This window comes from Lucilia cuprina, chromosome 3, assembly GCF_022045245.1.
Source record: "Lucilia cuprina isolate Lc7/37 chromosome 3, ASM2204524v1, whole genome shotgun sequence".
Lineage (NCBI taxonomy): Eukaryota > Metazoa > Arthropoda > Insecta > Diptera > Calliphoridae > Lucilia > Lucilia cuprina.
Window position 1 is genome coordinate 38,180,418 of NC_060951.1, and position 15,627 is coordinate 38,196,044.

General features: G+C 30.3%; 2 protein-coding genes across 3 annotated transcripts; one reads left to right on the top strand and one right to left on the bottom strand.

Moving 5' to 3' along the window:
- Window positions 1-449: 449 nt before the first annotated feature.
- On the bottom strand, window positions 450-14,989 carry LOC111680595 (protein vav). Of its 2 annotated transcripts, none has more exons than XM_046946019.1 (13): window positions 14,810-14,989; window positions 14,216-14,290; window positions 5,523-5,631; window positions 5,202-5,369; window positions 4,291-4,494; window positions 4,099-4,218; window positions 3,920-4,036; window positions 3,351-3,848; window positions 3,151-3,278; window positions 2,946-3,077; window positions 2,725-2,877; window positions 844-1,012; window positions 450-763 (listed from the first exon to the last, which is right to left on the bottom strand). In XM_046946019.1, exons 1-13 carry the CDS (start codon window positions 14,902-14,904, stop codon window positions 704-706), a joined length of 2,028 nt encoding a protein of 675 aa, XP_046801975.1. In that variant the 5' UTR covers window positions 14,905-14,989; the 3' UTR covers window positions 450-703. The 2 variants fall into 2 exon arrangements, with proteins under 2 accessions (XP_046801975.1, XP_046801974.1); XM_046946018.1 differs by lacking the exon at window positions 5,523-5,631 and adding an exon at window positions 13,342-13,909.
- LOC111680583 (serine/threonine-protein kinase pakF) lies at window positions 6,067-10,218 on the top strand. Its single transcript, XM_023442251.2, has 4 exons — window positions 6,067-6,515; window positions 6,577-6,667; window positions 6,734-6,827; window positions 8,944-10,218. Exons 1-4 carry the CDS (start codon window positions 6,473-6,475, stop codon window positions 10,150-10,152), a joined length of 1,437 nt encoding a protein of 478 aa, XP_023298019.2. The 5' UTR covers window positions 6,067-6,472; the 3' UTR covers window positions 10,153-10,218.
- Window positions 14,990-15,627: the final 638 nt, after the last annotated feature.

Below are 15,627 nucleotides of genomic sequence, written 5' to 3' on the forward strand. Positions count from 1 at the left end.
ATATATTTAAATATATATGTATGTAATAATAATTTCTACCATAAAATAGTTTTCTTTATTTTCTGTTTAAATAGTTGAGTTTGTTTTTCATAATTTATTTAATTTAAAATTTTTTTTGTTTGTTCAATATTTTATTTAAAAACTAATTTTTGTTGTTGTTGTTTTCTAAGTAAATATAGTATATTTATTTATATATAATAACAAGGATTTTATTGTAAATATATAAAAATAAAATCCTTGAAATGCTCTACAATATATTAAAGCTGCACATATGTTTCGGTATTAAATTTATTTTTTTTTCTTTTACTTAATGCCCTTTTTGAGAGTTTGTAAAAAATATATTCAGCAAGTGTTTTCAAAAAACAAAAAAAGGAAAATTTAAAAAACTAATTGGAAAAAAAAAAAATAAAATTAACAAATATAATTGGCACTTTTTTCTTAAAACAAAAAAATATATAAAAAACAAAAAAAATTTTTAACAAATTTTATAGCAAAACTATAAAATTTAATTTCTTAAAAAAAAACTAATAATCAAAGTACATTTTGTTTTTTGTTTGTAATTAAATTACTGACCCTCGATTACTAAAATTTCATGTTGCGATTGCTGTTGTTCCTCTTCCATGCTACTTAAAGACATGGAATTTTGTAGTAGACGGGAACGTTCTAGTTTACTGCGAGAAAAATCGATTTCATAATTATAATATCAGAGTTCATCATTGGTGGGTGGATGTTCTTGAACGTATTCTTTCGGAAAGTAACCGACCTATGTATTGTAAATTGTATTTTTTGTTTTTGTTGTTTTGTTAATATTTTAATTTTAAAGAAATTGATTAAGAAACTTACCACTTCTCCAATTTTACCACGCCACCAACCTTTACTATCACCATCTTTACCTATGACCAATACTTGACAGCCGGTTTTTAATTGCAGTTGATTATTGCCTTTGGGTTCGAAATCATAAATGGCGGTGGCAAAGACCTCACGATAAGGCCATTGTAAGGATTGATTTAGTCTGTAAAGGAAGAGAAATTGTTAAAGTTGTATTGGAAAATAAATTGTTTTCGAAATTCCATTTTAAGGTGAAAATATTTGTAATTTTGGAGGAAAAATTAGATTTTGTGATACAACACTAGTTTTAAGTTAAAAGAACTAAATTTGTGGGAAATCACTAGTTTTGTGGTGAGATACAGTTTTGGTGAAAATAAGTGAGAACCAATTTTGAGGTAAAAAACAAGTTTTGTGGTGAAAAATTTGTTTGTGGTGAAAAGCCTGTTTTGTGGTAAGAAACTTGTTTTGTGGTAAAAAACTACATTTGTTTCGAAAAATAAATTTTGAAAGTCTTAATTTTTATTTTTAAATGAAACATTTCATTTGTGGTGAATATATTGTCCCTGTTTTGTTCGTCTTAATTTCGTTAGAAAAACCCCAGTTTTGAGGTAAGAAACTTTTTTTAAAGTAAAAAAACTTGTTTTGTGGTGAAAAACTAGATTTGAGGCGAAAAATAAGTTTTGAAAGTCTAGTTTTCAGTTTTACAGTGAAAAATTTCCTTTGTGATGAAGAAATGGCTTTATGGTGAATAAAGATTTGAGCTGTCCCTGTTTTGTTGTTCTTAGTTTTGTAAAACAAATATGTTTGTGGTAAAGAACTTGTCTGTGGTGAAAACCCAGTTTAGTGTGTTCTATAAATCGAACAATCGACTTTCGTCGGAAAAAGTCGAAAAGTCGAAGTTGACTATTTTGTTACAAAAAAGTCGATAACTTGACTATCGTCTATGAAAAAAGTCGACTTTGTCTATGTAAAAGTCGAAAAAATTAAAAAAAGTCAAAATCGAAAAGTAGGACAAAATCAAAAACTCGAAAATTGTAGAAAAAAGTCGAAAATTTTTAAAAAGTAGAAAAAAGTCAAAAACTGTAAATTAGTCGGAAAACCTCGAAAAATGTCGAAAAGTCGAAAAAAAACTCGAAAATAGTAGATAAAAATAAAAAATAGTCGAAAATTTTGAAAAAAGTCAAAAACTCTAAAAAAAAAAAGTCGGAAGAACTCGAAAAAAAAGTAAAAAATGTTCGAAAATAGTCAAAAAGTCGAAAAAAGTAGAATTTTCGTTTAAACTATAAAACCCTAGTTCTTAGTTTTGAAAAAGAAAACATGTTTGGGATGAAAAACTTGTTTGTGGTGAAAACAAAGTTTTGTGGAAAAAACTTCTTTTGAAGTGAAAATCAAGTTTTGTGGTTAAAAATACAAAATTTTAGGTAAAAAACTAATTTTGCGGCGAAATACTAGTTTTATGGTGAAAATCAGTTTTTGAGGCGAATTCTCAATTTGAGGCGAATAAACACATTCATTGCACATTTAAAACATTAGTTTTGTAAGAGAGTTAAGTCGAAAATATAAATTTGAAGTGAACATTACTTTTGAGGTGAAAAACTAGTTTTGTGGTGAAAATTAAGTTTTGTTGTGAAAATTAAATAAAAAATTAATTTTAAGGTGAAAACTTATTTTTGTGGTGAAAATCAAGTTCTCTGGTGAAATGCCAACAAAGTGGTACAACACATGTTTTATGATAAAAAATTACATTCCAGATTTCTGGCGAAATTTCAGTTTTCAGTTAAAATGTCAGTTTACAGATAATATTCAAATTTTGAATAAATTTCAGTTTTCTGGTGAAATTTATGTTTCCGTTTGAAATTTTAGATTTATTTTAAAAGCTTTCAATTACTAACTTACCCTGCAAAATTCTCCCCTAAATCATTGCGTTCATAATAGGATACCAATTCGACAATACTTTTAAAATGTCTTCTCGACGACAGACAATATACGATATTATCCGCTATAGTATCTTGATTAATTTTCATATGTTTTATAACATTATCATCAGTTCTATAAGAAAATATTTTAAATATTTAATTAAAACAAACATCTAAACAAACATGAAAACTAAAACTTACTTTAAACTTAAAGCATACATAGTTTCTTTGGGATTAGATGCACCTTGTGGTCGTACTCTTAATAGATAAGTGCCAACACGTCTGTGTTCTAAACGCAACTGTGCAGTTTCACGATCCATATTGCCCACAAACCTAATGAGAGAGAAAAAAATCAAAGGAATATTAAATCGGCCACTTTATTCAATCTGTAAATCTCCTCACTTACCAATTAAACTCCGCTAATTGTCTATCACAAACGGGCGGCGGCATGGCAATAATATTTTGTTTACAACGGCCCGTAGAAGAAATGCAACCTTTATGCACCGCAATCTCACAAACTTTACAGCGATAGCCCTTTAAAATCACAAAGACATTCAGATTATTTATCTGTTATTGTAACTTCTTTAACAATAAGAACAAACTCACTTGATGTATACGACCCTTTAGGAATTTCGAACAATGACGACATGTTGTCGGTGCATCAAATGTAAAGATTTCCATTTTATGGTCCGTGTTACGACATCCGGGTGGATCAAGATTCTCCATCGCTTCTGTTAATGCCTTACGCCATTTATCACGTTCTGGTTCTGATTTCAGATACAAAGTAAATGCTGTTTTACCAGATTTTCTTGCCAATAACAGTTGATATTTGAAACGTGTATCACGTCCTATAGTACGTCTTGAATGACTTTGTTCTACCCAATATTCGTTTAGATTATGAGAATCACGATATGTGTATTGCATATCGCCAGTCTTGACATGCAAATGTTTGACTAAGATGAGAATTTTATCGAAAACGAAGGCATAACGTAATTTGGTTTTTTGATCTTCATGTGCCTTAATGTGTAATTCACCGTCCAACAGTAGACGACCATATTTTAAGAGATCATTGCCATTTGGTAGATTTAAGCCAATAATGCTGTCCTGTAAGAAAGAAGTTAACAATTTTTGGATATGTAATCTTTGCAGAGTTGACTACTCATCTTTAAAATTACCTCGACTTTTTGTATGATCACTAAATGATCTGAATCACGTTTAACTTCGTTAATATACTGAGAAACATCTATCATGGCTTCTTTAGCTCTTTCTAAAGAGCGATAATCTTCATGCATCTGAAAAAAAGAGAAAATATCTAATCTAAATCACTTTATTTAAATTTTTCTGTTTAACTTACAGGTGATGTCTCTTTTACTAGTTTATCCAATAGTAAATGATATTTTAATATACGCTGCATGGGCACCGATAATATATCTCTTAATTGCAATTTACCCACATTATATTCACGTTCACATTTCTGTTTATTAAATAGTAAATTAAGTTACTTAATTTTTCTTTTTTATTTATATTTTTTAATTTCAATACCAACCTGTACTAATTCCTCGACAATTTGATTCTTTTTACAAACATCACCCAAAAAATCAATGGCACCCAATAGACATGAACAATATTCACCATAGATTAGGAATGGTTCACGAAATTCTAAAAATACTTGACTCATTTTCATTTTAGCATTGGGCTGTAGAGATTCTCGTAATTTGTCTAGAAATTTTGTATGAATATCGGCCAGTTCCTGGGAAAGAGAGAAATGAAAGTAGTTAGTTTAATGAATATAGTCTGGACCGATTAATTCATTCAGGACTTTAAATTGACTATCTTTTAGACTATACACTGACTATAGTCAGATCTTTATAAATTGACAATGGTCTAAACTACAGATTGACTATAGCTGGACTAAAGACTGACTATAATCTGGACTATATAAATGGCTTTTATTTGGACTACAGACTGACTATAATCTGGACTATAAACTGGTCATATTCTGGGCTATAGACTTGTTAAAGTCCGGGCTGCCTACATTGACAACTATTTGCTAATTATAGACTAGACTATCGACTATCTATAGTCTAAACAAATGGCTTTTATTTGGACTACAGACTGACTATAATCAGGACTATAAACTGGTCATAGCGTGGGCTGTAGACTGAACATAATCTGGACTATAGACTTATTCTAAGTCCGGGCTGCCTACATTGACAACTATTTGTTAATTATAGACTAGACTATCGACTAACTATAGTCTAAACAAATGGCTTTTATTTGGACTACAGACTGACTATAATCTGGACTATAAACTGGTCATAGCGTGGGCTGTAGACTGAACATAGTCTGGACTATAGACTTGTTAAAGTCCGGGCTGCCTACATTGACAACTATTTGCTAATTATAGACTAGACTATCGACTAACTATAGTCTAAACTATATAATAAAAGAAATTACCTTAATCCTTGGAAATATTTGTTTAATTTCTTCCGGTTTTAGTAAACGTTCCAGTGGTGCCATGAATTTTGTTTTTAAAGCATTTAAAACATCTAAATAATTCGATTCCGTATCGATTAATTCACGTATAACATAATCACGTTGTTCAAAACTGGTGGCTGAAGTAATCTAAATAATTTAAAGAAAAAAAATTATTTAAAATTTAATAAACCATTACCAGGAAAAGCATATAAAACAAAACATCAAAACATGCTATTACATCTAAGGCTATTTTTTATGTAATAGAAAAAAATCAAAATAAATTATAAAAAAAATTAATACCTGAGTTCTACTCGTTTTTTGTAAAGCACATAAATCTTGATAAACTTCCTCCTCTTTTGTATTAATATGTTCATCAACATGACCATTACATGCAACATTATCGTTGGTACTAGTATAGTGAGTTTTTTTTGTGATAAATTATACATAAAATTTTACATAAAAATAAAAAAGAATTAAAAGAAAAAATAAAATATTAAATATTGAAATTATGTAAAAAAATTTAATAATAAATGAAAAAGAATTAAAAATTTCATATTTGAAGAAAAATTAATAAGAAATTTGAAAATTATAAGCAGTAATTATGAATTAACTTAAATTAATTAAAATTTAAACCACAAAACAAAAATATCATTTAAATAACGTTTAGTTTCAGTTATTTTATCGATAGGTTAACTACAAATTTACCATCTCTAAGTAAACAGCTGATTATCATCTCTCAAATGCAACCAGTTCTAGTTTATATACAAAACAAAAACAACTAAATGTAAACAAATTGGGAAAAAACCAAGCAAATACAAAAATTCCCAGCCTAAAGAGCAAGAGAACAACAACTTGTGTGCTCTTTGTCTTTGTTTTCAAAATAACACAAAGAAAAAAAAACACACACACACAAAAAGACAAATGAAAAGAAACAGCAGAAATTAACCTCAAAATGAAAATGTGAGTAAAAAACATGAGATTCATTCGGTCCAACAAAATCAAACACACAACGCATCACAAATAAAATCATACAACAGCAGCAGTGTACACGGACAAATAATAAAATCAATTGGCAAAGAAAATATACAAAAATTAAATAAAAATCTTGAAAAAACATTCATATTAATATAATCACCTAAATGTTTAATCAACAAACAATAAAATAATATGAAAACTAAGAAATTAAAAGTACACCAACAATAAGAAGAAGAAGAATAGCAGACGGACAGCCAAAGTGAATTAGTTTTAGAATGGAATTGCATTCTTATGCCAAGAGACGCATCTCGAAGAAATGTAAGTATGAGAACAAGTAATTATATTAACACAAGTTAATTTCAATGTTTTTCTAATCTAGGGACCATAGAACAGAAACGCAAGTTAGTTGAGGCGAGAATTGCTCATGATGCCTGGTTTACCAATAAACCCAGCAGTGTGGTGCCTTGGAAGTAAGTTAGAATTGTGGTATTTAATCAATGCAATTTGTTTGCACACTAATACATACATTTTTTTAGGAACATTTTAATAGCTGCCAATTTGGATGATTTCAATGTGTTCTTTGTAAGAAAACAATGGTCCAATATGTTGACACGTTATAAACAATATAAGGTGAGTTTAAAAAGAGGAGGGGTCGAGTCGGCAAACAAACTACAGATTATGTGGATAATTTGAAACTGCAAACAGTTATTTATCTGTTTTACCAGAACATGGTTATTCCTACCTATTGATTCTAGAGAAGATTAGAGAACAGATGATTCGTCGTTGTATTGTTCATTTTTAGTTCTTTTTCACTTCAATTTCAATTGTAGTTGCGTACTAGTTCGGTACTTGTTCACTTCCATTTGCCAAAATGGGGTTCGCGCGCAGTTAACTACCAGGATAATGAATTCTATTCCCCCTTCAAATAGACTTCTAGTTTAGATTTACTTCAATTCTAGTTCTGTTCCAGTACTAGTTTATTTATAGTGCAATTTTATTTCATTTCTGGTTCACTAATAATTCAGGGAGGTTACTCCGTAGTTCGATTCGAAACAAAAAGTTTTAGAAACTTTGTATTTAACATACAAATTCGAAATGTTGTTCATTCGAATCGAGTTATGCTATACGCACAATTGGGACGAACGACGAATTTTTCGCAGCGAATTTTCGTCGTCAGATATAGAACACACTAAACTTTAGTTTACTTTAGTGACTAAAGTAAATGAAAATACGTACAATCAATGCGTAAAACGAAATTCGTAACGAACTGTGTGATAGTTTTATTTCTACGCAGACGAACGACGAATTAATTGGGGGGAAATTGTTTTAATACCAATTCCGGTAGCTCGAATCTTCTGAAATTTGGCGGTTGTGAGTACAGCTAATGACACTTATATTCGAAAATTCAAAGTTATGTTCAAAAACATTTTTATGTTCTTAAAATAATTTCTGGGTTTTAAAAAAATTAAAAATAAAATTTTCAAAAATTCGAACTTAAGTTCGAAAATTTTTTAAAGCCATTAAAACTAGTTCTGGTGGCTCAAATTGTATAAAATTTGTCAGTTTGGAGTACATTCGATGACACTACAATAATATGTTGGAATATTTAAAATTAAGTTCGAAACATCGAAATAATGTTTGAAAAAATGAAGCTGTTAAAATATCTCAAAATTGGAGATATTCACAAAAATATAATTTTAGTTCTTTTCGAGACCAATTTTCTAATTTCGAAATAATATTCGAATAAATTTTAAAGCTATTAAAATTATATCATATTCGTGGAGATGCACAAAAATATAATTTTGTTCCTTTTTCTTTTTTCTTTCTTTTTCCAATTTCGAACAAATTTTGAAACGAATTCGCAAAACGAATAATTTTATTGTGTTCCATTTGAAGAATTTACGCAACGAATTGTTGTCGACTAGTTCGTCGTCCTATACGAAATTCGTCGTTCGTCCCAATTGTGCGTATACCATTACAGAGTAAACCCCCAATTCTAATTTTGTTCTAGATAAGTTTAGTTCTAGCTTAGATCTATTTCAATTTTAGTTCCGTTCTCGTTTAGTTTTTATTCAGTTCAGTTCTAGTTGAGTTCAAGTTTACTACTAGTTTAACTCTAGTTGAACACAAGTTCAGTTCTTATACAGTTCTACATTAGCTTTAGTTCAGTTCATGTTAAATTTTAATTTAGTTCTAGTTCATTACTAGTTCAGTTCATTTTCAATTATACTTCAGTTATGTCAGTTGTTAAGTTCTAGTTTAGTTCAATTCTAGTTCAGTTGTAGGTTAGTTCTGGTTTAGTTTTAGTACAGCTCTAGTTTAGTTCTAATTTCGTTCAGTTCTTGTACGTTTTTAGTTCAATTCTAGTTTATTACTAGTTCACCTCTAGTTTAGTTCTTGTTCAATGCTACTTCAGTTCAGTCTAGTTAAGTTCAATTCTAGTTTTAATTCTAGTTCAGTTCTAATTTTGTTCTGGTTTGATTTTAGTTCAGATCTAGTTTAGTTCTTATTTAATTTTAGTTCAGTTCTTTTAGACTTCCAGTTCAATTCTAGTTCAGTTTTACGTTAGTTAAAGTTTAATTCAAGTTCATTTTTAATTAAATTTATTAAACCAGAACTGAATTAAAACTCATGCTATACTCAACACATACTAAAAACCTTTTTCGAAGATAAAACATTAATTGTTTAAAACTGCTCACTAATTTGAATTCAATTAAAATTAACATTATCCTTCCTTCCTTTTTAGCAAACACGTTTGGGTAATATTGCCTCCAAAACTATCGATGCCGAGCTTATTAAACGTATCAATCAAGAGTGGGAGTTTTTCGGAGCAATTCACGCATTCATGACACGCAAAACTACTAATTTACACTCATACGCCTTAACACATCGTACGGAAAACAGTAATAATGAACATCTTGAACAGACAGGTGAAGAGGAACTGATACAGACCTCCTCAAGAATAACAGAACAAGAACAACAAAATCAAACTACTACAATTAAAACTCCTACGAAATTGTTACATAATGAAACTATTATCATACAAAAAGACTGTGCTAAAGAAAATATACCAAATAATACAACAGTAGTTATACAAGCGAACACTAGCAACAACAACAACAACAATAATAATATTTCTATTGATGATGGCATACATCTATTTAGCAGTGATACAAATGATGAATTTCAAATTATAACTGAAACTACTAGAATCATTAATGGTTCTATGGGTCAGTGTGAAGATGAGGATGAAAATATGAATTGTGTTAGAAATACTGATCATGATTTCTATTCCAAGAGATCTTCTTTGGCAGACATGGTGGGAGAGGTTAAACGGCACGAAGATGATGAATTGCAGGAACAGCAATCCAACTATTTTGCTGATGCCAGTGAAGAATCCCAAGGTTCCTTAAATATGGTGGTGGATATATTACAAACAAACATTCATACAACCAATGATTTGTCACCACTTAACATGTTAACAGTACGTGATGGTAATGGCCAAACATTTGAAATCAAATCAGAAAATATAACACAAACTGAAAGTTTGGTAATCAAGGAAGAGATTCACGATCAAGCTTTCCTCAACGACATGCCCTCGACTAGTACTCAAAGTAGGCAAACACACAATATGCAACAACAACCAAACTCCAACTCATCTGCATCAACTACAAAGAATCGTTTAAGTGAACGTGATAAGTATTATCGTCATAAGAGACGTTTCAATAGACGTTTGGAAAAACGTTTCGATGCCATTCTACAAGTAATGGGTCAGATTGTTAAAGTTGAATATCCTAATGTTGATGTAACACCCCTGGTGGGTACGGTAACTTCTGTCACCTCTAGTCTTGGTAAAGTATTAAGCAGTGATTCAGAAGATGATGATGATGATGTTAGTAATCAAAGTGATGACAGTAATTTAAATATTCCTAAAGCTACTCATGGAAATCATTAGACTGTAAACTAAATGAAAAATGTGACCTATTTACTTACACAACTAAAACTAAATTGTAAACAAAATTATTTTAATTGAAAAGCTAAACTAAAATTATTTTCGAATGTTTAAAATTGTTACTTTTTTACACAAAACTAAATGAAAACTTCTAAATTCTTTGAATAAAAAAACTAATATGTTGTTTATAAGTTAAATTTGTTTCTTGTTTTTTAGTAGAAAAGGATACTGCACATAAAAGCAAACAAACAAATTCAAGGATAATTTTCCAGGAAATAATCGTTCATTGCATTTTGTTTTCTACATAAGTTAGTAAAAACATTGATTGTGCTTGTTTTCGTTTAGATTCATTCGGTTATATTTGTATGTGAAACACAATTAAACTATTTCATTTGCAAATAAACTTTTTTACTCGTTGACCTTGAAAGCAACTATTATTCTATTTAGGGTGAATTAAATAATATATTTTAAATACTAATTTAAGTTCTAATTTAGTCTTAGTGCAGTCCTAGTTGAGTTCTGGGTAATTTCTAATTCATAACTAATTCTGGTTTAGTTCTATTTCAGTTCTAGTTTATTTGTAGTTCAATTCTGATTTATTTCATCCTTATTTCTCGAGTTCAGTTCTTGTTTAGATCTAGTACGTTTACTCCTATTCAATAAATGAACCGTGTCATGAAGGCTTTGATGACAGGGCACGATTTACAGTGTCTGGAACGATTCGTTCACGGTAACAACTGAGAAAACTGCAGGGGTGTTCATTTATTTAGGACTCTGTTACATGTGTAGCTATTAATGGCTTCAGTGACCGTCATTTGATGCAACATTCCCCGTTCGCTTGCAACATAGGATATTTTGTCGACGTCCGATAAGTATGACGTCGTGGATGACGCCACGCCAGCGCGAACTGTGTAGATGAAAACACATTATGTTGTCATAATGACAGTAACCTGATGTCCTCATGCAATTGATTCACATTCGTCATTTCAACGTATCCGGTTGCGACTAATAGCATAAGAAGTACCATCTGAAGGAATTTATTACTGTTTTGAACTATTTGGTTGATTTAGTTTGCATGTCCTGCAAAGTTAAGGACACTGTCAAAGCATATACCAAATATTTTCGAGTTTTAAACTTTGTGGATAATACGTCCTTCGGCGGAGATGTTAGGCAAGTAATGAAGAGGATTTCGAAGCAGATAATTTAAGTTTGCGTACCTTAAAAAAGAGGGTATAATGGTGGCCAAGTAGGTGCTGGGTGGTTTTAACTCCGATGTTGACACCTGATGAAATGACGGTGTATACGACACTAAAGAGACATCAGTGAGGGGGTTCAGGAAGGATAGCTAGATAAATATTGAAGAGTATGGATGATAGTACACCTCCTTAACGTATGTCTGCCACAGAGTTATGTAGTTAGCTAAGTTAAGTTATTGTTGTTGTAACACTTCGACTGTGGTCGAGTATAACTCAAGTCGTTCCGGTGCTAAGATCCAATTGTCATGGGAACGTTTAATTAAGTTCTAGTTCAATCATAATTTAGTTCTAGTTTAGTTCTAGTTCAGTTCTAGTACAGTTCTAGTTCAGTTTTAGTTCAGTTCCAGTTCACTTCTAGTTCAGTTCTATTTCAGTTCTAGTTCAGTTCTAGTTCAGATCTAGTTCAGTTCTAGTTCAGTTCTATTTCAGTTCCAGTTCAGTTTTAGTTCAGTTCTAGTTCAGTTCTATTTCAGTTCTAGTTCAGTTCTAGTTCAGTTCTAGTTCAGTTCTAGTTCAGTTCTAGTTCAGTTCTAGTTCAGTTCTAGTTCAGTTCTAGTTCAGTTCTAGTTCAGTTCTAGTTCAGTACTAGTTCAGTACTAGTTCAGTTCTAGTTCAGTTCTAGTTCAATTCTAGTTCAATTCCAGTTCAGTTCTAGTTCAATTCTAGTTCAGTTCTAGTTCTAGTTAATTAAGTTTTAGTTCAATTATAATTTAGTTCTAGTTTAGTTCTAGTTCAATTCTAGTTCAGTTCTAGTTCAGTTCTAGTTCAATTCTAGTTCAGTTCTAGTACTAGTTAATTAAGTTCTAGTTCAATTATAATTTAGTTCTAGTTCAGTTCTAGTTCAGTTCTAGTTCAGTTCTAGTTCAGTTCTAGTTCAGTTCTAGTTCAGTTCTAGTTCAGTTCTAGTTCAGTTCAAGTTCAGTTCTAGTTCAGTTCTAGTTCAGTTCTAGTTCAGTTCTAGTTCAGTTCTAGTTCTAGTTCAGTTCTAGTTCAGTTCTAGTTCAGTTCTAGTTCAGTTCTAGTTCAGTTTTAGTTCAGTTCTAGTTCAGTTCTAGTTCAGTTATACTTCAGTTCTAGTTCAGATCTAGTTCATTTTTGTTCATTTCTACTTAAGCTCTAGTTTAGTTCTAGTTCAGTTCTAGTTCAAGCCAAATTTTAGTTCCGCTTTAGCTGACTTCCTTTAATTTTTAGTTTATTTATAATATATTTTTTTGCCCCTTAAAATCTTCTTAAAGCAATGTAATTGTAATTGTATGAATTAAACTTGAAATAAATGAAATTGTTTTAAAATTTAATCAAAGCAAGTGTCATTAATTAGAATAAACGCTGAATATGAAATTAATGTAAAAAAAAAATATATAAAAAAGAAAATGCGGTATTATACAAAAAACTCGTGAAAAAAGATTAACAAGAAAAAACAACAACATTTTGAATTTGTTTTTTTTTTTTTCTTAAATCCTGAATTTGATTAGCAAAAGGAAACAAAGGAATCATAAAAAAAAACAAGACAAGACCTGCAGCAATACAACAACGGTAATGAATGAAACAAGCAGTTCTGATTAAAAACTGTGAAAAATAAATATTTAACGTATTACTGTTGTGCTGGCCTGCAGCAACTAGGGAGACTAAAAGGATAATGATTCAAAAGGAAGTAAAGAAATAAATAAAATAAATATTATTTTTAAATAAAATAGAAAAAAGCAAAGCTAAATACTGTAAACAGGCACAACAACTACTTTTTAGCTTTAAACTAGGATCATAAACAAAAAAAAAGGAAAATATAAAGCAACACCCATCAGCACCAGAAAAACATTTTCTGGTTCCTTTTTGATTTTCATTTACAACATCCAACACCAAATAGTAGCTGAGGGTTTGTAATTTCACATATATATTTTTTTTTGTTTTATATTAATGGAAATAGTAGTTGTATGCACACCTCGGAGACTTTTGATGAGAACGTGACATAACATAAATCTTCATAGACTTTTTCATCTTCCTCCGAATAAATGTCATTTAGATATTCATGTCCAACTTCTTTGCTGACCACATGATAGTTATAAACAGCGGCAGCAACATTTTGTAAATTTTGATTTCTATCAATGGCCGCCGCAGACATATTGTACAAACGATGCCGCGAGGAAGTCGAACCCATGCCATAACCGCCACCCACTCCCATGGCAGATGAAGAAATTGAACGTGTAGTTAAGGGTGGTGCTGTTGTGCTGTTTGAACGTGCCGGACGCACTATACTAGGTGAATTGTTTGTGGGTGCATTAATACTTTCATTGCCACTGCCATTCGCTCCACCCGATAATGATTCCTCTTCGATATTTTCACTTAAGGCCGAAAAGTTGTCATCTTCATAGTCATCGGTATTTTCGGTGCCCATTTCATTTTCTATTGTTATATCACTGTTTTCATCTTCTACTGATATAGAACCACTTTGTGACGTGCGATCATAATATTCGGAGGGATTATCCAAACTGCCATTTTTCTTAATATCACTTTAAGAGTTTGTATTTATTTTTATTGAACAGTATTTTATGTTAAACAATTTTAAATATTTAAAATTCAAAGCATATTTTTCACAATTGCGAAAATTAATGTGAAGTATAGAGCAAGAGAGAGAGAGAGAAAGTAGGAGAGATAGAGAGAATTATAGATAGTAGATAGATATCTTATATATATAACTTTTTTAAAAAAATCCTAAAAACTACAAGTTTTCTTAAATTTTCCAAAAATTGTATTAATAAAGACGTTTAAACTTTAATTAAAAATTTTATAATTTTGTGAATCACTTTGGTACTTACGTTGAATGTAAATCTTTGTATATGGCTTCATCGGAATGAGATCTTTCACTTGGTGATAAGGGCAAATTAAAGCCTCTGTAAAATAAGAAAGACATTAATGTTAATAAAAATGTTTAGATCAAGTTTAGTTCTAGTTTAGTTCTGGTTCTGTTCCTGTTCAGTTCTAGTTCAGTTCTAGTTCAGTTCTAGTTCAGTTCTAGTTCAGTTCTAGTTCAGTTCTAGTTCAGTTCTAGTTCAGTTCTAGTTCAGTTCTAGTTCAGTTCTAGTTCAGTTCTAGTTCAGTTCTAGTTCAGTTCTAGTTCAGTTCTAGTTCAGTACAGTTCTAGTTTAGTACAGTTCTTGTTCAGTACAGTTCTAGTTCAGTACAGTTCTAGTTCAGTTCTAGTTCAGTTCTAGTTCAGTTCTAGTTCTAGTTCAGTTCTAGTTCAGTGCTAGTAAAGTTCTAGTTCAGTTTTAGTTCAGTTCTAGTTGAGTTTTAGGTTAGTTCCAGTTCAGTTTTAGTTCAGTTCTAGTTTAGTTTTAGTTCAGTTTAAGTTCAGTTTTTTATCTTTAAAGAACATTGTAGAAACCTTTATTTATAACATTATTACTTACTCTAAGTTGGGATGTAATTTTTGTACTTTAGCACATTGTGACAATTTGGATAGAGTTATTAAAACACGATGGAAATTTGTTAAATCATACAGCATATTTGGCTCAAATAGATCAGATTCTCTTAATTTAAAGTGATTCCGACACACATCTAAAAACAATTTGATATTTTGACAGCATAAAAACTGAAATAAGAAAAATAACAAGACTAATATTTAGTTTAAGTAAAATATCATTTAAATAATTTAAATTTATTAATTAACTGCTTAACGCAAAACTCATTAATATACGTTTTGTATACTTAATCCTTTAAAATTTGTTCTAAACCACAAAATATTTAAAATTTACTTCCCCATGCCCGAGGTTTGCAAAGTAAAATGTTCCGTGCAAAATATGAAAAAAAGTTTTGCTTACAGAGCTCGTTAAACTTTTAGCTAAACGTCAGAAACTGAATGCCAATGAACATGAAACATGCATAAATAATTAAAAGTTTATAATAAAACGGGAAAATTATGAGATGAGATTGAAATAAAATAAAATAACTAAAGATTATTTTCAAATAGTTTACGTGAACGAAGAAGAACAAATTACTTTATGTGTTAAGCTAAAGCCTGAAAGGCAATCTTAACAAGAAAAAAAACCGACACAAAGAAGAAAGTAAGAGAAAAGGATAATTTATAATAACAATGAAAGGGATTGAAACGTAAAACAGGCAGACTGTTAATAATTAAAAAACATAAATTATAAAGCATACGTTAAGGCGTTAAAATAAAGGAAAAAGGTTGCGTGAAAAACATTTCATAAGAATGTATGTAAGCGTA